The sequence below is a fragment of the Lissotriton helveticus genome, chromosome 10 (assembly GCF_964261635.1).
Source record: "Lissotriton helveticus chromosome 10, aLisHel1.1, whole genome shotgun sequence".
Lineage (NCBI taxonomy): Eukaryota > Metazoa > Chordata > Amphibia > Caudata > Salamandridae > Lissotriton > Lissotriton helveticus.
This window is the reverse complement of record NC_136071.1, coordinates 1,027,025,625-1,027,051,041: the sequence shown is the minus strand read 5'-3', so window position 1 is coordinate 1,027,051,041 and position 25,417 is coordinate 1,027,025,625. Positions and strand designations below refer to the sequence as shown.

The window sequence follows — 25,417 nt, the reverse complement described above, 5'->3', positions numbered from 1 at the left end:
AAGGCGCATCAAAATATCATTTGGCCTGGTTCTGTGAAAATCTTTGCAGCAGAGCTGTTTTTAAGACAAATGGTGCAAGCATGGATTGAATGATTCCTGGAGGTACAGGCCACATCTGCCAGGTCAGTTTGACCTTGACTCTGTTAATCATGATGGGACCGCAGTAGTTATTACCTAGGCAACACAGCTAAACAGGCAAGGAGGGGAGAGGTACTAATGTACTACAAGGACAGGGAGGTGACTGAGAAACAGTAATACAAAATGGGATTGCAGAAGCGAGGACGAGTGTGTTTTCATCATAGGAAACATAAATATATGAAATATATATTGGTTCAGTTCATGGTGGCGGGGGGAATGGAGGTGCAGGTGCCACCGGGCACCATATCAGAGGGTGCTTTAGCGTTTTCCAAAGGCAAATAGTGCATGAATAAGGCAGGATAACATGGTCTCCTGTAGCATTAACTCACCATGTCAAATCAGTCATTGAAACCACAGACCTTCAACCCCAATTAGATTAATCTACCTTTATTTCAAGTAACCTCAAGGATATGTGAGGCTGTCTCTCATGGTAGAGACCACCAGTTGCGTCTCCACCATGTAAATATCACGCTTTACACTGCTCTTTTCATAAGGATGGCTCACTGCAAAATTCTGCAATTATGCCATTTGGTAGTCGGGATACAAACAACACTGGAATCAACCAAGCATTACTCCAAAATAATTCACATCAAGAACATCATTATGATGGCAGTTGGACGAGCATCCATCCGCCATCGCAGTGGGATGGAGACCACCCGACAAGTAGTCCACGTTACCACCTGCCATAATATGATAAGAACACCGGTTAGGCTCTCAGAAACATGCCTTTTTCTATTCTGGCTTGTGCTGGGGCCCGGAAATGGGTCGCAGCACATGCTGCAGTAGAAAAAGGCATGTTTTCAAACATGCATGCACTTTGTGGCAGGCACCATGTGGTACCTTGCACGTGGTGCTTGGATGTTTGTGGCTGCACCCCATGTGCCCCCCTGGCCACATATCGGTGGGCCATGGGGTGCAGGGGTCCCGTTAGAGGCCCCCCAAAGTCCCTTTCTGACACCCTTTTCTAAGGCAGTGGGACCCAGGGCCAGACTGGCCGTAGCAGGCACCAGGTGTTTCCCTGGTGGGCCACCAGGGTGGGAGGCAGTTTGTTACCGGTGGCCAGTTTTGCAACATAACTGCAGTATCGGCCCACGGTAACAAAAGCTGCTACGGTGAGAGAGAAGTGGTGCGTCCACCTAGTAGCCCCCCTCCCTCGGGGGCCGGCCACGCTGTTTGTCAGGGCTTCTTTCGGTTCCTGGTCCATCCATGGTGGGACCGCCATGAAAAGGCTGTCAGAAATGGACATCATAATCCCTGCTGCTGTGGCCCGGCAGACACCACCTTCATTGTAGGGATTGCTGTCCGACTCCTGTTTCGACAGGCTCCTTGTTCTTATCGGAGGTGGCGGTCTATCCCCCACCCTCTGCCCTCCCACAGTTTGGTAATCGGTGGTCAGACCGTGGCCCTGGATGTTGGCCAGACTGCCACAAACGGCCTGTCGGTAGCGGTCCTCCAGACATCATGATGAAGGACTAAATGTTTAATATAGTGTGTGACCAATTCTCTGCTCTTTGTTACAATAAAAGCAAACGATGGCTCTGACATTATTTGAGGCTAAATAGACATACTCTGAAGGTGGCTGTCTGTCTCTCTCGCCCATCGCTCATATTATATCTCTATCAGTTCCATTATGTAACATATACCTTCATTCTCCACCGCTTTCTGTGTCTGTCTTTCTTGATTCTCTCTGCTCCTACGTGTTTTTTCTCTCTTCTTTTCCTCGCTCTGAGCCTCTCTCTTCCTACTTCTCTTTTCCAACTGCACAACGCACTACATAGCAAATGAAGAAAAGAAACATTTAAAAAACAATTGTAATGTTTTTTCCTCTGAATGCATGCTTGTATTAGCCGTGTTGCATCGTTAGGAAGTGTCTTGTAACCTTTGAAAATACTCTGAAAAGAAAATGTGGAAGAGGGTGAAAAAACCCATACATTTGCATAGACCAAAAAATGGTAATGTAACATCTGGCAGTGGTAGCTGACATATGTCAATTTCTCTAGCAGTCATTAGTTTCACATTAATGCAAGAGCTTCGCCTGGAACTGCAAATGCCATTTCTCATCATGGCTTTTCTTTCATTCTGATGGCAGAGGCTTGTCTGAACTGTATGCGCGTTGTTTACTTGCCAATGGCGCACCACCCGAGGTCAACCCCCTCCTTAACCCCTTCCTGTGGGTCACGTAAGAGAACGAGCCTGATGAGAAATGAATTGGAAATGAGGTTTCTGCGGAACAGGTGTCCACGTGGGGTATGTCTGCCGGGCTCCCGCGTTGTTTTCATCATCTCCCTTGCCGGCTTGATATAAATCCCCAGGGCCCGGTGGAGGGTCTGAAAGCGTTTAAAACGGAGCCTTGCCACGGGGGATGCGAGCAGGTGCTTGCCACTGGACGTGAACCCCGCGATCTTTAGCTCGCATTGCAGGAAGTCGGTTCCGTTAGAAGGGAACTGTTCCATGGTGGCAATTCCTTTACAGTGATGTGCTTCAAGCTGCTTGCAATTCTCGTGGTTAAACATTATGCATCCGCGCTATTTGCACGCCCGAAAGTCTCGAGCTGGGAACTAAAAGCAAATCCATTATTTGTCCGTTTGTTTCTTTCTTTATGTATTTATTTGGTAAAGAGAGATATGTTAATGTGATCGACAAGCTATCTAGCACTCGTTTGCCTAGTAAGTTTTCTTTGCGCTTAGCGATGTATTTTGAGCCAGTAAAATAGGTAAATCCCTGTACATTAATACCACTAACAAAAAGTGAGCACTTCATGTTTGATAAGGAAGACACAAGGGGCCATGTGTGAAAAGCCATGTTGTGTTTGCAAACACTGCTGTTCCCAAAATCATAGGGTTTGCAACTGTAAAATTGCTTGTAGGTATTTGTTAAAGCATCAAAATTGATCAGCTCTCCCTGTTCGTTATGTCAGAATGTTGTCTTTTACCAAACACAAGATTGATCAATTACAATTTTCTATTTTGTAATAAATTGCAATACTTTTTCTAGATTAATTCAATACTCTTCAGGCTTATTGTGTGTTGATTCATTCTTTTTATTGAAAAAATGTACAAAATATTTTCATCAGCGTAGCCAACGCGTTTCGGCCCTTCTCCCGGGACTACTACTGGGCTTAAGCCATTCCTATTGATGTATCACAATGATCCATTCACATTGGTTAGTCCAAAAGGATTCCTTAGTTTATAAAGGGTTAATGGTCTTCCAATTAATTTTAGAACCGGATTGTTCAGGTTCAGCAAGGTTCTAGTTTTGGCCCATGTCGGCAGATGCACCTAGTCAGTGCTTAGCGCGTTCACCTTCTCCGGGTTAATCGCTCGAGGACACCGTAGTTCAGGGGACCAGTGCTGCTCCCCCCGAACTTTTCACAAACAGCAAGCTCTTTACTTTATTTTAATTTTTGTATTTTAAAGGCACCACGAGTTCTTTCAAGAAACAAGGGCTGCTTAAAAAAATAAAAATTGCCATTTGGGAATTCTTCGGGGTTGAGGTGTGCTGTTCCGTGCAGGCCACTAGCCCTGTGTCTGTAGCTACCTCCTGTGACTGGATGTGTTCCGATGTGACCTACGTTGCATTGCAAAATCAGAGGCAGTTTGCAAAAAACTGATGCGCAATTTGCTCCTACTTTTTTAGACTTGCCTCTTCGTACATCTGGCCCTAAATGAGTGCCTTTCATATCTCTTGTGAGTAAGCATATTATTACAGACAGGCAGCATGTGTAAGTAGAGATGCAGTGACTGCAAGACACCCTAATAGCTTTGGCATAGTCCATATGTGGACTGTAACTGGAAAATCAAGTGAACAAGCATGGCAGAAGGGAAGCAGAGCTATTTCTTCACAATGTGTAAGAACCACGAAGGATGCCTGTTAAAATATAATAAATAACTTGGGGCATGATTTATTAAAGGGTTTTATCTATTCCGTATCGATGGGAAAATGCTTTAGTGCATATGAGCCTTTGCTGGAAAATTAGGCAACAGTAGGACAATGGCATAGGGCAGCAGGGCATAAGAAGCGTTTCAAATAATTAGGGTGGCATGAGTGAATTGGTATAGCTTAACAACACATATTGTATGCATAAAGTTGTACTATAGTGTTTGGTAAATAGGAAGAGCGTGGAAGGCAAGAGAGCACGCATGAGGATCCAGTCAGGGTGGGTGGGGAGAGAGGAGGGTATCGGGCGATAACACTGTGGTGTGACCATCAGTTCAAACTTTAATAACACTCTTTGTCTTTCTCTTTCTAGTGGATGAAGAGGATGAGGAGCTGGCAGAGCTCAAAATTGTACACGATTTACAGGTGGAAGTTGAAGAACGGAAACCGGAAATCAACGAAGGTACGAAAAAGACACGCCTAATGAATACGTTGTTCAGGGCTATTAAAAAAACATTCCAAAATGTGTTTTTTTTTAAATTTACAATTGTGGGAGAGTGTTTTTTTGCATTGGTGTTTGTGGGTAATGTACACCCTCTTTTGCGTGCACCTGGCCTACCCTGCCTAAGTCTCTTGATCAGATTTCGGATTCACATCCATCACCTCAGCCATTAGGCGAACGCGGGGGTGGGGGGGTCAGGAAGTCCATTTCCTTCTTGTTTTAAATCGCCGTAGGTTGTGTGAGTGTTGAATGATTTTTTCTCCAATAAATGTTGCAGCATTTCCCGCCTGTGGCAACAGAATAACACTCACTTTGCTGAGATAGAAAGTGACATAAAATGACAACAGGGCAGGAGGAGGGGCTAGCGGTGTGCGCTCCATTGCGATTGCTTATACAAATTGGCTCCCTTGAGCTTTGAGCCGACGGGCTCCTGGACGACGCACCTGCGTGCCGGTTCGGGCATCGAGGCCATTGACGGTTGTTTGGCGGCCTTCTCTTCCACCCCTAACTATTTTCTCTACTGATGAGGGAAGTTATCCCGAAACCCGAGCCATGTCTCGGGCGATATCCAAAAACCCGGGACATGTATCGGGTCTAGAGATCATCAGTTTTACAAGTACCTACTTGCACCCACATGGGTGAACCACTCAAGAACTCCATGTACCAGATTCCCGAGGGGCGATCCGGAGGAGGGGCTAGGGGTGTGCGCTCCATTGCGATTGCTTATACAATTCATGCTAATGCCGCCAGGATTTATAGGGATAGTTTAGAGCGGGAGACCCACAAATGCCAGGGAGGGTTTTCTACTTGTCCGGCCAGACTAAGATCAATAGTTCAATTAATAATTCAATCAATTTGCCCAAACTCACTGCACATTTTCTTATTAGTAGCAGTGCAGCGTGCACCTTTTATCATTTGGAGCAGTGCACCTTTTATCATTAGGAGCAGTGCACCTTTTATCATTAGAAGCAGTGCACCTCTTATCATTAGTAGCCGTGCACCTTTTATCATTAGTAGCCGTGCACCTTTTATCATTAGGAGCAGTGCACCTTTTATCATTAGGAGCAGTGCACCTTTTATCATTAGGAGCAGTGCACCTTTTATCATTAGGAGCAGTGCACCTTTCATCATTAGGAGCGGTGCACCTTTGTCGTGCATCTTTTATCATTCGTTGCCATGCACCTTTTATCATTAGTAGCTGTGCACCTTTTATCATTAGGAGCAGTGCACCTTTTATCATTAGGAGCAGTGCACCTTTTATCATTAGGAGCAGTGCACCTTTTATCATTAGGAGCAGTGCACCTTTTATCATTAGGAGCAGTGCACCTTTTATCATTAGTAGCCGTGCACCTTTTATCATTAGGAGCAGTGCACCTTTAATCATTAGAAGCAGTGCACCTTTTATCATTAGTAGCCGTGCACCTTTTATCATTAGGAGCAGTGCACCTTTTATCATTAGGAGCAGTGCACCTTTTATCATTAGGAGCAGTGCACCTTTTATCATTAGGAGCAGTGCACCTTTTATCATTAGGAGCAGTGCACCTGTTAACGCGGGATTTCTGGTCTATAGTTATTATTCCAGATCCCAATTCAGGTCGACTGGATCGTTGGTACCTGTCATTGAGTAAAAGGCAATCCACTACTAGGTTAATCAATTAAGAACTTAAACCACTCTAAAGAACCACTGACTACAAATAAGTTTAAAGATTTATTATAAAGCCAAAAGTATCTGAAGATATAAACATCTCAGGATAAGATTCAAAAGATATACAGGTATCAATATAAAAAGGAATTCTCGAAATGCTCTCAATCGGCAAAAGGAAATGATCAAAAATATCTCAAATACCATGAGAGTTGCAAGTATCGCTATAAGTTGCAACTTAAGAGTCATTTACAGAAAGGAAAAATTCAGATTAGTCTGTCCCTACACTAGACTAAGTGACATCCCTACTTAACAAGATCTTTACCTAAAAAGGTGTCAGCCGTGGTGACTTCCAAAGAAGATCACGCACTTCTCTTAGTCTCCTTGGTGAATCGCTCTCTTAAGTTCAATCTATCTGCCTACCCATCCGCTTTCTTAGGCTCCCCAGATCATCTGCACTGTCTCCTCCCCGGGGTGCTGTCCCTAATACAAAATCACATATCCAATAGGAACGCCCCTAGAGACGCCCCTCACGTGGTATCGGTTCTGGCGGCAAATTCCATACTGGTGCTCCTCTGGACCCTTCGTTAAAGTTGACCTTGCTTCCCAGGCTTCTTCTCCGCTGGTCTGTACCCCCCAGGAAATTCCTGAAGCCTCCTCCAGGCCTGTGCCAGGCGTCTCTGAACAAAGCCCATTCATCACCAAACTGATTAGGGCTCCTCGCACCTGCAAATAAACCGTTCTACTGTGGGCCCCAAATTCCAGCCTCTACCATATCTGTAAGTCATAAACTATGTCTTCGTTTGTGCTCTGGGCGCCCTCTCCTTAACGAGCACATGCAGATCAAAGAATCAACTTTATCTATTCAGACTTACTAAATTACATGAAACAGGTCTCTGCATTCTGAAAACATTTAATTTCTTTGTTTAAACAGTATTCTAACTAACACACATTACTATAATGTAACACATCTATATAAAACATATATTCCAATTCTATGATTAATAATACTTTGCAGAAAAATGTTATGTCCACGTCTCATGTCAGTGTAGCAGCACCTATACATTTACTGTGAATTGCCATGGGCCTACACATTTTCAATGGTTTGCAGAGTTTCGTTTCTTCTTCACATAGTCACTTGACATGAAGAACATGGGGTTTCACATCATCCTAACGTTTCTACATTAGTTTCCACACATATACATATTTCTATTCTAATTAAAACACTTTTATTATTTTCACTCTATGAATATAACACTCTGGTGCAATCTATATTTAAACTATTACTACGTGCTTGTAAATATGGTGCACTTATACATTTTTCAGATCTGCTCTCTCTCAATCCCCCCTTTGATGACTTCCAGTAGTCATCATCATCGCAACACCCTCATTTTAGGTATAGATTGTCAAACTGAAGTCGTTGCAATATTCCCTCGTTTCATCTCTTCTAGAGCCCTCAGACTCCTGTACTGATTCTCCTGCATCGCAGCAAATCTCCTCCCCTGTTCTCGCATGGATTTCTGCAACCTGTTTGCTCTATACCATTTGTACAGCCGCACCAATCCCCACAAGGTGATTACACAAATCACTATTATGATGATAGGTTTCAGTATGTACCAAACGAAACCCTTTCCCAGGTTGGCAAACCAACCTCCAACCTTTCCCATTCCTTGTCCTACTTTTTCCCACACATTTACCTCCGCCAAATCTTCAACCTCACGATGAATTGAAGTAATGTTTCGTATGTACTTCTCTAGAGGTTTCGAATTGTCTGGAATGTAAGTGCAACATTCCTTGACCTTCAAAGCCTTACAGACTCCGCCCTCTTTGGCTAACAGAACGTCTAGAGCAAGTCGATTCTGAAGAACCATTGCCCTTATCGATTGCATCTCTCCCTCTACCAACATTAAAGATCTAGCAGTGCTAGCAGATAATCTATCTACGACTGTTGCCAACCTTCTAATTTTGATGTCATTCAGTATTAACCCTAAAAGAGGAAATGCAGCTCCAATTATGTCTCCAATTACTTCAGAGCTTGCATCTCTCCTTCCTCTTGCTTGAGCTCCTCCCTTTTTGGACTCTAATTCTTCAGCATGATATATTTTCGGGAAGACAATCGCCAAATAACATGATCCATACCAACTATCTGGTAGTTTCACATATGCATTTCTTCCGCAAACAAAATATACATTGGGGATCACCTGCATCTCCTTCAAGAAGTCTTTGGAGTAATACTCCAACTGGAAAGCATGTTCACAGCTGACTTCTCCCACAAACACATTCTCGTAATAGGTTTGACCCCTATGTATACATAGTTTCCCTTTCTTCTCTCGATCTAATGCTATTGGACCACTGCTACTCTTGCTCTTGTGTGCTTTTTCTTCTTCAGTCCAATCTGTTTCCCATTGACCTGAAGTCTTTAGAATCTTTTGTCTCCTGTATCGAGTATCCACCTGCCCTATAAACTTTTTCTCAATTTCTGACACGGAACAAGTCAAATTATTCCTTCGGGCATGTGAAGTGTCTAATGTTCTCCATGGTAGGAAAAATTTCTGTAACCTGTCTTCACTCTTGTAATAATCCCACTTATTGAGATGTTTATAATTTGGCACCTCCGGTAACACAGAATCGAAGTTCGAGAAGTAATACTCGAACCCATCCCGTTCATAAAATATGCTCAACAACAAACTACATGTGATTCCATAAGTCAATGGAAGATGATGGTACCTAATACCCTCGTCTACAGATGCTGGCAATCTCATGCAGACGTAGCAATTCTTCGCCTCCATGACATTAACGTATTCATATAGCAATTTTGCATAAGCATTTGACTTAAAATTCCCCTGGGATTCATCAGTGTGTAATCTCTTAACCTCAGCATCTAACAAAGCCTTTTCCTTCTCTGTATTAACTCTACCTTGTACAGCAGTAGTAGGCCTCTGTGTCGATACTCTTTTAGCTTCTTCTCTTGCTTTTGCTTCGTTTTCATATCCCACTACATATGATATAGTAACTACTAAAACTATAGGAAAAATCACTACCACTTAAAGTGTGCCTACTATGCATTTTGCCCTACGGTTCGGGTTGCCAGCCTCCATGATCTCGAAACAGTATAGCTCTGGTTTCGGTTCTCAGCCAAAGTCTCCCACTGGACTCCAATGTCTCTCTTCTTTGCACAATGTCTCTCTTTTGAGTCCACACCTGGAAGCTGACAATTCACTCCGCAAGAACAGTCTCTTTTTCTGTAGCAATAGACAACCCTAGCCCTTCTCCATCCACTAAAATGGAAGTCCCTAATGTCTTTCTTCTTCCACTCGGCGCTAGGTTATCTTGCAATCGGTATTTACAAAGTTCTTTACAAAGTCTTTAATAGTCCGAGACTATGCGTGTTCCAAGAACTTCCACCACTCGCTCAAATATTTCCATACGAAGAAGGATTCCCTCCAGTATTGGACACCTTGAACAGCAACACGGAAATTCAACTGTCTCCAAGATCAATTTTCTTATTCCGCTCAAGAGAGGAGGATAGACGATGTTGAGTGTCAGTAGTCTTTCGACCTCCAATCCTGGTACCAAGAACCTTACTTCTACTGTGATGATTGGGTCAGTTCTGGTCAGGGTCACTTCCCTCACCCTCCCAGTTCTGCGTCCCGCTGAGGACATCTGTAGCGAGGTAGGTCCACTCAGGAGTAGCGTATCTTCTGCAAGGCACTCGCACTCTCCCTGATCTTCTCGGACCTTCCTGTTCCTGTTCTTGTGCACTTTCTTCTGGATCTGAGTCTTCGGATATAGGAGCAAGAGTTCTTTCTGAAGTCAGCTTCAAGTTCGGCCTTTGTTTTCTTTCGGGCCAACTAACTTCTCCACGTCTTGTTCTCCTACTTCTTGTCCTCACACTCTGTTCTTGATCACTCTGGTACTGGTCTGTGTCTGAGTCGTAGTCACAACAACTTTCTCCTTCAGTGCAAACTTCAGTTTCACTGCCGTCCTGCCTTTCTTCTTCTAGATCTGTTGCACTCCCAACTTCTTCAGACACCCCCACAGCTTGACTGATCCCCTCCTGTGATTCTTCTTCCACAATTGGATTTTCGTCTGTGAGAGGAGCTGTTTCTTCCAGGGGTGCTGGAACCTTTCGAGTGTGGGATGCGTGGATCCAATTAGGCAGTCCTCCGCACTTTACAGCAGTGTTCGTCACCAAGATCACCTGATAGGGTCCCTTCCAGCGCACGTCTAAACAATTCTTCCGGACGTGCTTCTTCACCAGGACCCAATCTCCTGGGCACAGGTCGTGGCATAAGTTTCTTGAGGACGGAACTTCTGCAGCCTGTACCTGAAGAGACACAGAATGAATGGCGTCAGACAACCCTTTGCAATAATCCAGGATCAGGTCATCTGTAATGTTCAACAATGCTGCAGTTGGGACAGAAGGTAGTCTCATTGCCCTCCCCATCAACACCTCGTGTGGAGAGAGACCTGTCCTCCTGTCGGGTGTGCTGCGCATACTCATAAGGACTAAAGGAAGAGCATCGGCCAACTCAAGGAAGTTGATGAGCATACTTTAGCTAATCGACATTTCAGTGTCCCATTTATCTGCTCCACGACACCTGAGGCCTCTGGTCGATAGCTACAATGCAATTTCTGATCAATGTTCAATGCAGAGCAAAGCATCTTCACAATTTCGCTGTTAAAATGAGTTCCTCTGTCCGATTCCAGAGAGGCAGGCACCCCGAAGCGCGGTATCAACTCCCTAAGCAACAATTTTGCTACTGTGAGTGTATCGCACCTGCGTGTAGGGTATGCTTCAACCCATCTGGAAAATAGGCAAACAATCACCAGAACATACCTAAGGCGGTTGACTTTTGGCATCTCAATAAAATCCAATTGCATTCTATTGAAAGGCCCCCCAGACCTCCCAATGTGACTCAGCGTAACTGGTGTTCTTTTCCCTACGTTCAACTGTTGACAAGTAACGCATCGTTTACACACTGCTTCTGCTGCAATCCTAAACTTAGGACAATACCAGGTTTGCCTGAATACCCTCAGCATGGCATCTCTTCCCAAGTGTACTGGACCATGTATCTGTCGTGCCATTGGACTCGCCAACTCCTCAGGTAACACTGCCCTTCCATCTGCTGAAACCCAAAAATCCATTTCGCTTCTCACACAACCTGCTGTTTCCCATGCCCGTTTCTCTGATTCTGGTGCATTCTCTTGCATTACTTTTAAATCCTCCCAAGTGTCTACTGTTTCTAACATCATATTCAATTCTGTCTTCTCCTGAGCGCCATCTATTTCCATTTTCATGAAAGAATATCCATGCTCCGCACAATAGCGGGCAACCTCATCGGCATACCTGTTTCCCTGTGACACAAAATCGGTATTTTTTGTATGTGCTGCACACTTTACTATTGCAATAGCGGCTGGACCCTGTAATGCTTCCAACAACAGCCGCACAAATTCTCCATTTCGTATTGGCGAACCAGAGGAGGTCATGTAACCTCTATGAGACCACAATTGCCCGAAATCATGAACAACACCGAAACCATATTGGCTATCAGTATATATGGTGACTCTATTTTTATTACCTGCTATACAGGCACGGGTTAATGCAATGATTTCTGCTACCTGTGCGGAGTGTACTCCTTCCAGGCAAGCGGCTTCCACAACTCCAGTAATGGTGCAAACAGCATAAGCTGCTCTCAACCGACCAGTATCGTCTCTTAAGCATGAGCCATCAACAAAGTAAATTTCATCAGGGTCGATCAATGGCTCATCCACAATATCTGGTCTGGGCTTCGTGCATAGTTCAGTCACATCAAGGCAATCGTGATCTTCACATTCTTCGCCCTCTACATCATTGGGAAGTGGCATCAACGTAGCAGGATTCAAGACAGAGCACCTCTTAAGGGTCACGTTCTCTGCAGCAAGAATAACTTGCTCATAGCGCGTGAGCCTACTATTGGTCAAGTGCTGTGTCTTGGTCCGGGTCATTAACAATTCTACAGAATAAGGTACATACACCACTAACTGGTGTCCCATAACGATGCTTTCACAACGCTCAATGCTGACACCTGTTGCAGAAACGGATTTGAGACATCCGGGCAACGCTGCGGCTACCGGATCTAATGTAGCCGAAAAATATGCAACTGGTCTACGGCCATTTCCATGGACTTGGACAAGTACTGACAAAGCACATCCCTCTCTCTCACAGCAGTAAAGTGAAAAAGATTTGTCGTAGTCAGGCATCCCTAGAGCCGGAGCACGACATAAGTCATCTCTCAACTGTAGGAACGCCATCAAGCACTCATTGTCCCATGGTACCGGATCACTCACCTCCTTGTGCGTCAGTTTCTGTAAGGGTTTTGCTTTCAGTGAAAAGTTAGCTATCCACTGTCGGCAATAACCAACCATTCCTAGAAACATCCTAACTTCTCTCTGTGTTGTGGGTGCACTCATTTTCATTATCGCTTCTATTCTGTCTGGTGACACCTTGCGCTTTCCTTTTTCCAACCTGTGACCCAAGTACTGTACTTCTGTCAGACAGTACTGCAATTTGCTCGGAGATACCTTATGCCCATTTTCAGCTAAATGATTCTGTAGGGCGATGGAATCTGTTTTACACGCTTCCTCTGTTTCTGACGCAACAAGTAGGTCGTCTATGTACTGGACCAGAACCGAGTTCTGTGGCAGTACCAGACTTTCAAGATTCTTCTTCAACAGCTGGTTAAAGATTGAAGGGCTATCTGTGAACCCTTGTGGGATTCTACACCATGTTAAGACGCGATCTTCCATTTTAAAGGCAAAAAGGTACTGGCTTTCTTCATCTAATGGGATTGAAAAGAAGGCCTGACAAAGATCTATCACTGTGAACCACTCAGCTTGGAATGGTATCTGAAACAGTATTACTGATGGATTCGGTACCACTGGACAACATGAAACAACTATCTCATTGATTGTTCGAAGATCTTGAACTATTCTGAACTTCCCACTAGGTTTCTGCAAACCCATAATCGGGGAGTTGCATGGACTACCCACGATTTCCGTCAGAATTCCCTGTTGAATCAGAATCAATCACAGGTTTTATTCCTGCAATCGTCTCTTGGGACAGCTTGTATTGAGGCGTTCTTGGATAAACGACATTTGGTTTCACCATGATCTTCACTGGCTCTACCCCTTTGATCAATCCTATCTCTTCTCCGGTGAAATCCCATACTTCTGATGATACTGCCTCGCGTAAGTCCCAAGGAAGTTCCTCCACAGTCAGAGTAGGATACAGTTCTATGCATGTTCTTGAATTAACAACCTTAAAAGTCGCATCATCGTCCGTAGTCTGTACCTCCACTCCCTGAGGTGGTCAATATATGGTGCAATTCAATTTGCACAACAAGTCCCTTCCTAACAGACACACAGGACTAGAATCACATACTACAAACTGATGTTCATTCATGTAGTTTCCGATCCTCACTGACACTGGTTCTGTCAAAGGGCTAGTCATTCTTTTGTTTGCGACTCCAACCACCTGAATTGTTTCCCCCGACATAGGTAGATCGGGAACCACTGCAGATCTCAAAGTTGATCGAGTAGCTCCAGTATCCACCACAAATGTCGTGGGACACCCTGCTACCTCTGCCTCAACAAATGGCCCTCTCTGATCCACTTCTAGAACTGCCCCGAGGGTACAGTCCTCTTCCTTGCTTACACGTTGTCCCGTCAAAGGGTCAATGTAATAACACTTTTCTTCATCTATGAAAAGAGGCATTTGTCTAAAGACCTTTCCCCCTGTTGCAATCCTAGGTGGCTGCGGAAACTGAGCTCGTGGAGCCGAAGTACCCCTTTGGCCACCTTGTTCCTTGGCCCTGTCACCCCTTGAACTGGAGCCTCTTGAACTTCCTCCTCTACCTCTAATTCTCCGTTTTCAGGGTTATAGGGACACTCGCGTCTCCAATGTCCCACCTGCTGACACTGGTGGCACTTTGTCGTTTTCTTCAACGTAGCAATGTCAATTCTAGGTCTCGAGTTTTCCTCACTGTCCTTATTCTGATTACTCGATTTCCATCCCATTGTCCCTGTTCCCTGCTGTCCGCCCTTTCCAGCTGACTGCATCTGCACTACCATTAGTTTCTCTTTCAGCTTCTTTGCTTTGGAATCTATTTCATCGCTGCAGTACCTTGCGTACCTCAAAATCTCATCTAATGGTCTGTTCTGCCAGCAAATTAAATGTTGCTGAATCATTAAACCGATATCAGGTCTCAACCCCAAAACGAACTTTGATACAAACTGTCCTATATCCTTGGGGTCCATTACATCGAGTCCACTGTATTGTTTGAATGTTTTCAGCAATCGCTCATAAAACTCATGAGCTGTCTCCTTGGGTTCCTGTCTTGTTCGGTCTATTTTTACCCAATCTATGTCTTGTGGCGGTACCTTATCTTTCAGCCAAGTTATTACCCTTTCATACTTTTGCATCACAATTTCAGACGGTCCATTTGTAGCAGCATCCTTTTCTGGCTCTGCAGCTGGCCATTCGACACTAGTCTTGCATGCTGTCCACAAATCTCCTGGGACCACAATGTCAAACAAGGTATTCAAATCAATCCACAATACCTTTGAGATTTTCACAAACCTTTCTACCTGCTTGTACCACTCAACAGGATTGTCCCTCAACTTCGGAAATGAGTTGGTAAATGCAGCTAAATCCCCTCTACTCCAGGGCACATGTACGTAATTCCCATTCGATATTTCTCTCAGAGGAAATGCCTCCATCTGCATTACCCTTCCTTCTGGAGACATCACACTCATGCTCCGTCTGACAGTGCCCCTTTTTGCCCACCTCTCTTCCCATTTGTCCAGATCCCTCCACACTCTTATTCCTGTTATCAATTCCCTTATGTGTGTTTTTAATCCTGTAGTTCTCTTCTCATCTAAATCTTGATCCAAATACTGCAACCTATGGTTACTCTGTAGGGTCTTTGTTCTGGACAAATCTACCGTATACTTGTCTGCCAGTTCGGACAGTTTCTCATGAATTGCTCTCGCCTTTCGGGTAATATCTTTTGCTATAAACAGCAACTCATCTTGTTCGTACAAATCAATCCTTTCTAAGGGCAACGTACCATCTATAATCTCATCCACATCTGATTTTAAGCTGGTAACATCGAGTCTTTTGGCCTTCACTGCAGCTTTCAGTATGCTAGCTCTAGGGGGTCCATTCACATCTCTCCCATCCCAGCTCCGAGTCCTACGTCTGGGCTCAGGCGAGTTACGGGGAGTCCTCCCATGCTCCCACCCCTCCAGGTCCCATGCAGTTCCGTCCTCTCTGGGTGGACGATGAAACACTCCATTTGGCCTCATGGTCCTACATTCCCCATCCTGTCTGGTTTCTCTGGGTGCCTGGCTAGACATCCCATTACTCCCCCTTTCCTCACAATTTGCCTGTGATCTCTGACTACTCGATGTATGGCGGGATCTTTCATTGTTCCCTCTATTCCAGTGTTGTACATCTTCTCCAAGTGCGTGATGAGCGCACCTAAACCTATCTCTGTATGCTAGTACCATTTGGTCTCCACCCTTTTCCCAGAGACGAGACATCTCTTCACACTCGATTCCTCTATCGTTCCGCTCCTGCTGTTCCCTATCATCCATAGGACGTGTAACTCCTCTGTTCTCCTGACTTTGACCTTCACGCTCCTGACTGCTTTCGCTAGCCCCGCAGTGAGATACTGTCCCGTTGCCTTGACTTCCCCATTCTGCCTCTGCTCTTGACCTGTTGCTCTGTGCTTCTGCGGACCCATCCCATTCTCTCAAGTCAGCTCTTAACTCTTTAAAAGATTTCGGCCGTGGTCCCCTTAGGTCCATCGGTCCCCTCTGACCCTCCTGTCCTGATGTGGGACCCACTGCTGAATCGAATGGGGTGTTCCACGTTACTGGTCTTGGCAATTGCCTCCAGGCGTTTGTCGTGGTATTTCTCCTTTCTATTTCAACTCTCTCTCTGTCTAACCGTATCTGTTCTTCCTCTCTGTCTCTCTCGGGGTTGTAAATCGATACTATAGGTCCTATGGTAACGGGTACTTGGAGAGCATCTGGCAATCCATAAGACTCAACCTTCTCAGTGGTTGGTGTCTTCTGTACCACAAACCTTCCAACCACACTCTGTGCTGTACTATGTTGAGGTGTATCCTCGCCTTTGATAGGTGTCCATTCCGATATAGGAAGCGGTACATACCCCTCTATGGCAGCCCCCTCTTCCCTTGCGAGTCCTCTACTTTCTATCTCCCCAACTCTCGGAGGCGGTCTATCCATCAGCAATCTATTTATCAAGTTGTCCTCCGAGTCGCTCTCCTCATCTTCTTCCATGAGGTTCTGTCCTCCTACCACCTCTCTCACTGGGTACAACTTATCTACCTCAATAGCCTGTACCCTCCATCTCTTGGCGTCCTCATCCCATTTGGAATCTCGCACTGCTCTTACCGATCGCGTCAGCCTTCCTTGACGCCTATTCAAATTCCTGTCGTGCGCCGCCCTAACCCATGCATTAAGGGCCTCAAACTGGGTCGGTCTAGGCAGAGGTTTCAATGAGGACAAGGTTGCTTTTAGCCGATGTAACGCCTCTAACTTAAACGTCCCATACTTTGGGAACGGCAGTTCCTCATTCCCTTCCGTAAGCTTGTTCCAATCCCTAATCCACAATATAGTGTGCAAACCAACATTCGTGGCCATATAGTGAGCCGGTGTACCCTCTGGCGGTGCCTCTTCCCCATAAAAAGAGTCACTTCTTTTTCTTTTAAAAATCCCTCTCAAACATTTAAAGCACTTCATGTTCAAAATCTACAATAATTCTACCTTTCTCCGCGTTCGTTTACTTCCTGGTGACAATCCACCAATCTCAGCGCTGTTCTCGCTAACTGGCCTATCAGAGCGCGGTTTCTCGCCAACGTCACACTATCCGCCCAATCAGAGCGCGGCTCTAGCCGACGTCACACCAACCGCTCAATCACAGTGCGGCTCTCGCTGACGTCTCTCGTCCCCCTTTGCAGCAGTTCCCCTCCTTTCTCAGCTCGTCTCCGCGGTCATGCATGCGTCTCATCCATACTATGAAAAATGATTACTTCCGTCCAAGCGATCACTTTTCTTGACTGTACGTCCACAGTCTAACTGTAGTTGTCACCTTAACTGACGAAATGTCTTTCCGATTACGTCCAGACAATCGCCTTCTCTGATAGGTTACTTGCACACAGTAACTTTCGACCACCGTCCGTTACTCACACACTCACTCTTACACTCCCCCTATCTCGGTCCTGCAGCGGTCAATGGTACCTCATGACCTCCTTACTCTGGTCGACAACTACTCTGGATGTTCGATACACCCGAACCACTTAAGCTCTACCTCGAACTTAAGATTTTCACCAGGTCACCCGTTTACCAGGTTACCAGTTTACCAGGTTGCGCGCGCTCACAACCTTCTCTCAATCACACTACAGGCATTCAACTCCGCAAGACATTACAATACAGATTCAACACAAAACACCGCAATCTGTTCACGCATGACCCTTGTTATACTCACTCTCTTCCGACACTGCTGCTTCTCTCGCACCGTCAGCACCTTCTTCGGTACTCGATTCTTCCGCTGCTCATCTCTCGATCTCTAGGGGCCTTGGGGTAAACTAACCTAGTCTAGATTACCTTCCTCAAGAAGATAACCATCCTCACTCTGCTACCAACTGTTAACGCGGGATTTCTGGTCTATAGTTATTATTCCAGATCCCAATTCAGGTCGACTGGATCGTTGGTACCTGTCATTGAGTAAAAGGCAATCCACTACTAGGTTAATCAATTAAGAACTTAAACCACTCTAAAGAACCACTGACTACAAATAAGTTTAAAGATTTGTTATAAAGCCAAATGTATCTGAAGATACAAACATCTCAGGATAAGATTCAAAAGATATACAGGTATCAATATAAAAAGGAATTCTCGAAATGCTCTCAATCGGCAAAAGGAAATGATCAAAAATATCTCAAATACCATGAGAGTTGCAAGTATCGCTATAAGTTGCAACTTAAGAGTCATTTACAGAAAGGAAAAATTCAGATTAGTCTGTCCCTACACTAGACTAAGTGACATCCCTACTTAACAAGATCTTTACCTAAAAAGGTGTCAGCCGTGGTGACTTCCAAAGAAGATCACGCACTTCTCTTAGTCTCCTTGGTGAATCGCTCTCTTAAGTTCAATCTATCTGCCTAGCCATCCGCTTTCTTAGGCTCCCCAGATCATCTGCACTGTCTCCTCCCCGGGGTGCTGTCCCTAATACAAAATCACATATCCAATAGGAACGCCCCTAGAGACGCCCCTCACGTGGTATCGGTTCTGGCGGCAAATTCCATACTGGTGCTCCTCTGGACCCTTCGTTAAAGTTGACCTTGCTTCCCAGGCTTCTTCTCTGCTGGCCTGTACCCCCCAGGAAATTCCTGAAGCCTCCTCCAGGCCTGTGCCAGGCGTCTCTGAACAAAGCCCATTCATCACCAAACTGATTAGGGCTCCTCGCACCTGCAAATAAACCGTTCTACTGTGGGCCCCAAATTCCAGCCTCTACCATATCTGTAAGTCATAAACTATGTCTTCGTTTGTGCTCTGGGCGCCCTCTCCTTAACGAGCACATGCAGATCAAAGAAGCAACTTTATCTATTCAGACCTACTAAATTACATGAAACAGGTCTCTGCATTCTGAAAACATTTAATTTCTTTGTTTAAACAGTATTCTAACTAACACACATTACTATAATGTAACACATCTATATAAAACATATATTCCAATTCTATGATTAATAATACTTTGCAGAAAAATGTTATGTCCACGTCTCATGTCAGTGTAGCAGCACTTATACATTTACTGTGAATTGCCATGGGCCTACACATTTTCAATGGTTTGCAGAGTTTCGTTTCTTCTTCACATAGTCACTTGACATGAAGAACATGGGGTTTCACATCATCCTAACGTTTCTACATTAGTTTCCACACATATACATATTTCTATTCTAATTAAAACACTTTTATTATTTTCACTCTATGAATATAACACTCTGGTGCAATCTATATTTAAACTATTACTACGTGCTTGTAAATATGGTGCACTTATACATTTTTCAGATCTGCGCTCTCTCACACCTTTTATCATTAGGAGCAGTGCACCTTTTATCATTAGGAGCAGTGCACCTTTTATCATTAGGAGCAATGCACCTTTTATCATTAGGAGCAGTGCACCTTTTATCATTAGTTGCCATGCACCTTTTATCATTAGTTGCCGTGCACCTTTTATCATTAGGAGCAGTGCACCTTTTATCATTAGAAGCAGTGCACCTTTTATCATTAGTAGCCGTGCACCTTTTATCATTAGTAGCCGTGCACCTTTTATCATTAGGAGCAGTGCACCTTTTATCATTAGGAGCAATGCACCTTTTATCATTAGGAGCAGTGCACCTTTTATCATTAGGAGCAATGCACCTTTTATCATTAGGAGCAGTGCACCTTTTATCAATAGGAGCAGTGTACCTTTTATCATAAGGAGCAGTGCACCTTTTATCATTAGGAGCAATGCACCTTTTATCATTAGTAGCCGTGCACCTTTTATCATTAGTTGCCGTGCACCTTTTATCATTAGTTGCCGTGCACCTTTTATCATTAGTTGCCGTGCACCTTTTATCATTAGTTGCCGTGCACCTTTTATCATTAGTAGCCCTGCACCTTTCATCATTAGGAGCAGTGCACCTTTTATCATTAGTAGCCGTGCACCTTTGCCGTGCACCTTTTATCATTAGTTGCCGTGCACCTTTTATCATTAGTTGCCGTGCACCATTTATAATTAGTAGCCGTGCACCTTTTATCATTAGGAGCAGTGCACCTTTTATCATTAGGAGCAGTGCACCTTTTATCATTAGGAGAAGTGCACCTTTTATCATTAGGAGCAGAGCACCTTTTATCATTAGTAGCAGTGCACCTTTTATCATTAGTAGCGGTGCACCTTTCATCATTAGGAGCAGTGCACCTTTGTCGTGCATCTTTTATCATTAGTAGCGGTGCACCTTTTATCATTAGTTGCCATGCACCTTTATCATTAGTTGCCGCGCACCTTTTATCATTAGTTGCCGTGCACCTTTTATCATTAGTAGCCGTGCACCTTTTATCATTAATAGCCGTGCACCTTTAATCATTAGGAGCAGAGCACCTTTTAATATTAGGAGCAGTGCACCTTTTATCATTATGAGCAGTGCACCTTTTATCATTACGAGCAGTGCACCTTTTATCATTAGGAGCAGAGCACCTTTTATCATTAGTAGCGGTGTACCTTTTGTCATTAGTAGCGGTGCACCTTTGTCGTGCACCTTTTATCATTAAGAGCAGTGCACCTTTGTCATGCATCTTTTATCATTAGTTGCCGTACACCTGTTATCATTAGTTTCCGTGCACCTTTTATCATTAGTTGCCGTGCACCTTTTATCATTAGTAGCCGCGCACCTTTTATCATTAGTTGCCGTGCACCTTTTATCATTAGTAGCTGTGCACCTTTTATCATTAGTAGCCGTGCACCTTTTATCATTAGTAGCCGTGCACCTTTTATCATTAGTAGCCATGCACCTTTTATTATTAGGAGCAGTGCACCTTTTATTATAAGGAGCAGTGCACCTTTTATCATTAGTAGCCGTGCACCTTCGCCGTGAACCTTTTATCGTTAGTTGCCGTGCACCTTTTATCATTAGTTGCCGCGCACCATTTATCATTAGTTGCCGTGCACCATTTATCATTAGTAGCCGTGCACCTTTTATCATTAGGAGCAGTGCACCTTTTATCAATAGGAGCAGTGCACCTTTTATCATTAGGAGCAGTGCACCTTCTATCATTAGGAGCAATGCACCTTTTATCATTAGTAGCCGTGCACCTTTTATCATTAGTAGCGGTGCACCTTTGCCGCGCACCTTTTATCATTAGTTGCCGTGCACCGTTTATCATTAGTTGCCGTGCACTGTTTATCATTAGTAGCCCTGCACCTTTCATCATTAGGAGCAGTGCACCTTTTATCATTAGAAGCCGTGCACCTTTTATCATTAGTAGCCGTGCACCTTTGCCGTGCATCTTTTATCATTAGTTGCCGTGAACCTTTTATCATTAGTAGCCGCGCACCTTTTATCATTAGTTGCCGTGCACCTTTTATCATTAGTAGCCGCGCACCTTTTATCATTAGTTGCCGTGCACCTTTTATCATTAGTAGCTGTGCACCTTTTATCATTAGTAGCCGTGCACCTTTCATCATTAGTAGCCGTGCGCCTTTTATCATTAGTAGCCGTGCACCTTTTATTATTAGGATCAGTGCACCTTTTATCATTAGTAGCCGTGCACCTTTACCTTTGCCGTGCACCTTTTATCATTAGTTGCCGTGCACCTTTTATCATTAGTTGCCGTGCACCATTTATCATAAGTTGCAGTGCACCATTTATCATTAGTAGCCGTGCACCTTTTATCATTAGGAGCAGTGCACCTTTTATTATTAGGAGCAGTGCACCTTTTATCATTAGGAGCAGTGCACCTTTTATCATTAGGAGCAGAGCACCTTTTATCATTAGTAGCAGTGCACCGTTTATCATTAGTTGCGGTGCACCTTTCATCATTAGGAGCGGTGCACCTTTGTCGTGCATCTTTTATCATTAGTTGCCGTGCACCTTTTATCATTAGTTGCCATGCACCTTTTATCATTAGTTGCCGCGCACCTTTTATCATTAGTTGCCGTGCACCTTTTATCATTAGTAGCAGTGCACCTTTTATCATTAGTAGCCGTGCACCTTTTATCATTAGTAGCCGTGCACCTTTTATCATTAGGAGCCGTGCACCTTTTATTATTAGGAGCAGTGCACCTTTTATCATTAGGAGCAGTGCACCTTTTATCATTAGGAGCAGAGCACCTTTTATCATTAGTAGCGAAGTACCTTTTATAATTAGTAGCGGTGCACCTTTTATCATTAGGAGCAGTGCACCTTTGTCGTGCATCTTTTATCATTAGTTGCCGTGCACCTTTTATCATTAGTTTCCGTGCACCTTTTATCATTAGTAGCCGCGCACCTTTTATCATTGGTTTCCGTGCACCTTTTATCATTAGTAGCCGCGCACCTTTTATCATTAGTTGCTGTGCACCTTTTATCATTAGTTGCCGTGCACCTTTTATCATTAGTAGCCGTGCACCTTTTATCATTAGTAGCCGTGCACCTTTTATTATTAGTAGCCGTGCACTTTTTATTATTAGGAGCAGTGCACCTTTTATCATTAGTAGTAGTGCACCTTTTATCATTAGTAGCGGTGCACCTTTTATCATTAGGAGCAGTGCACCTTTGTCGTGCATCTTTTATCATTAGTTTCCATGCACCTTTTATCATTAGTAGCCGCGCACCTTTTATCATTAGTTTCCGTGCACCTTTTATCATTAGTAGCCGCGCATCTTTATTCATTAGTTTCCATGCACCTTTTATCATTAGTAGCCGCGCACCTTTTATCATTAGTTGCCGTGCACCTTTTATCATTAGTTGCCGTGCACCTTTTATCATTAGTTGCCGTGCACCTTTTATCATTAGTAGCCGTGCACCTTTTATTATTAGTAGCCGTGCACTTTTTATTATTAGTAGCCGTGCACCTTTTATCATTAGGAGCAGTGCACCTTTTATCATTAGGAGCAGTGCACCTTTGTCGTGCATCTTTTATTATTAGTTGCCGCGCACCTTTCATCATTAGGAGCAGTGCACCTTTGTCGTGCATCTTTTATTATTAGTTGCCGCGCACCTTTTATCATTATTTTCCGTGCACCTTTTATCATTAGTAGCCGCCTTTTATCATTAGTTTCCGTGCACCTTTTATCATTAGTAGCCACGCACCTTTTATCATTAGTTGCCGTGCACCTTTTATCATTAGTTGCCGTGCACCTTTTATCACTAGTTGCCGTGCACCTTTTATCATTAGTTGCCGTGCACCTTTTATCATTAGTTGCCGTGCACCTTTTATCATTAGTAGCCGTGCACCTTTTATCATTAGTAGCCGTGCACCTTTTATCATTAGTAGCCGTGCACCTTTTATCATTAGTAGCAGTGCACCTTTTATCATTAGTAGTAGTGCACCTTTTATCATTAGTAGTAGTGCACAGCTTCATTTAGTTCTGTAGGAGAGCATGAATATTTTTATCAATGCATCTCAACTCAGAAGCTTCCCACGTGCATAGTAACTCAGAGCCTTGAAATCTGCGTGTGTTGTCTTTACTTCTAATACCTTCACCTCATCTTACATACCTCTTTACTTACTCTTCCCATGCTAACTACTATGTTGATATCAACTAATACTTATTCGCAGGGTTTGTAGCTAATGAGGGTGGTGGGGTGGATCTACAGATGAACATAGGGCCAGATATATCATAAGGCTGGTTGAAAAAGGTGGTCGTAAATTGAGCACCAACCTTTTGCGATCAGTCTTTAACTTTTAGTATTAGTGTAGTATATATAATGAAGAAAGCCTACAGTTTGCAAGCCATAAACAACTAACAGGACGGTCAGTCAGCTATTTTAAGGGTCATTTTTGAATGAGACTTAAGCTTAGGACTCACACCTCAGTGAGAGGTTCTGAATATATTTTCCTACCTGCGTAACATATCTATTGATGGTGTGTCTGCCCCTGTTCCGAGCCTGCGACATTAGAAAGAAGGTTGTCCTTTTTGGATTTGGATTTTATTTACAATTATGAGGGAAAAATATAAAAAAAAATTTGACGGTAATCACAAATTACATTTTCCTCTGAAACGCGCCTAGTTTGAGGAACAGATGAACACATTAGAAAAGGAATTGTTTGTCATGTGTTTTGACTGATTCCTACAAACTAGCTCAAATCAATGAAAGATGTAATTGTCTTGTTTGTTTTCCCTCTTCTAAATCATTGATTTTGTGCATTTGTTATGCATTTTTAAAGAAAATTTGTGTCTAGCCCTTTTTTATTGAATGGATTTTAAACTTTTGAAAGTCTGTAGTGATATTTAATACACAGATTATTTTTTATTAGAAAGTTTGTGACATAAATATTCAGTTAACCTTGTAGCATTTGGCTCATTCAGGTGTGGGGTTATGAATGATTGCTGTGTGGGTGTCTGTGTGTAGAGCTGGTGAATGACCAGTGGTTCTAAAGGGTATTATTTATGACTTGACAGTCTTTCACTGAGCGCCGTCCCTTTGGTTTGTGGGGCCCTTCTCATTGCATTTACCTGCGTCTTGAAACCAGCCTGGAAAGGACACTCAAAAGGAAAATCACACTTAACCAGTCCTTCATTTTTAGGCACTGTATATGTCTCCTGTCTGCCAGGTGTGTATAAAATTGGGATCACCACTACCTCACAAGTTGTTCCAGTCACAAGGTCTCCATGGCCAAGAAACTGAGGGCTCCACAGAGTACACAGAGGACTGCTGTGCAACCAGGGAATAGTGAGGTTCTTTGTGGCCCCAGTGTATGTGCGGCTTCAAGAAGAGAGGACTGTTGGAGTGCAAACTGTTGGATCACGAACAACAATAGGTAATGGGAATTGCAGAGCAAAAGAGTACCCACGCATCATTAAAATAAAAACACAACTCTTCCCAGTCCAATCATACAATTAACCATCAAGATCATTAATCCCTCAATGCAACAATGTACTCATTACAAATTCATTCATAGCTAGATCATTCTAATTTGGCTTGAACATTAAAAAAACAGCAATTAACTCATAATACAATGCAACAAAATCACATTAGCCCCCTACAATGCAGAATGAACCCAACCCAAAAATGTAGTCCTTCGTTAAAAACTAAAGCCACAGCAGCAGACACAAATCCCACATGTAATTAAGCAGTCTTTTAGACCAGTGGCAGGGGGGCTGCAGACTGTTCACACCCGCTGAGGCCCATGACTCTGCAGCCACAATGCCCGGTCTAGGCTGTAATTGAACGTTGTGATCGGCCTGTGCACGGCTGGTACTGCCAAGCTCAAGATCGTGCATTGCCATACCGGCGCCACTTGTGATAAGGTTATGTGTGGCAGCAAATGCCCATCTTAAGACTGGCCTGTACATAACCACGACAGCCCAAGAGGTGATTGGATTCTGCCTGACCACAACTGCCAAGTGTGACAAACTCATGTGATAGCTACAACTTTTGAAGTTGCATGTGGCCTTTTCAGGGCTGCAGCTACCAAAATTAAGCCCAGCCTGTGGAAGCTGT

The 25,417-nt window shown here is 43.9% G+C and overlaps 1 protein-coding gene across 3 annotated transcripts in view; it reads left to right on the top strand.

The window, feature by feature from the left end:
* Nucleotides 1-25,417, top strand: part of DYNC1I1 (dynein cytoplasmic 1 intermediate chain 1) — a 2,048,030-nt gene that overhangs the window by 1,180,558 nt on the left and 842,055 nt on the right. For all 3 annotated transcript variants that reach the window (XM_078663722.1, XM_078663723.1, XM_078663724.1), the window contains exon 7: nucleotides 4,388-4,477. In XM_078663722.1, coding sequence (XP_078519848.1) covers nucleotides 4,388-4,477 — 90 coding nt within the window. The remainder of the gene's footprint in view (nucleotides 1-4,387; nucleotides 4,478-25,417) is intronic.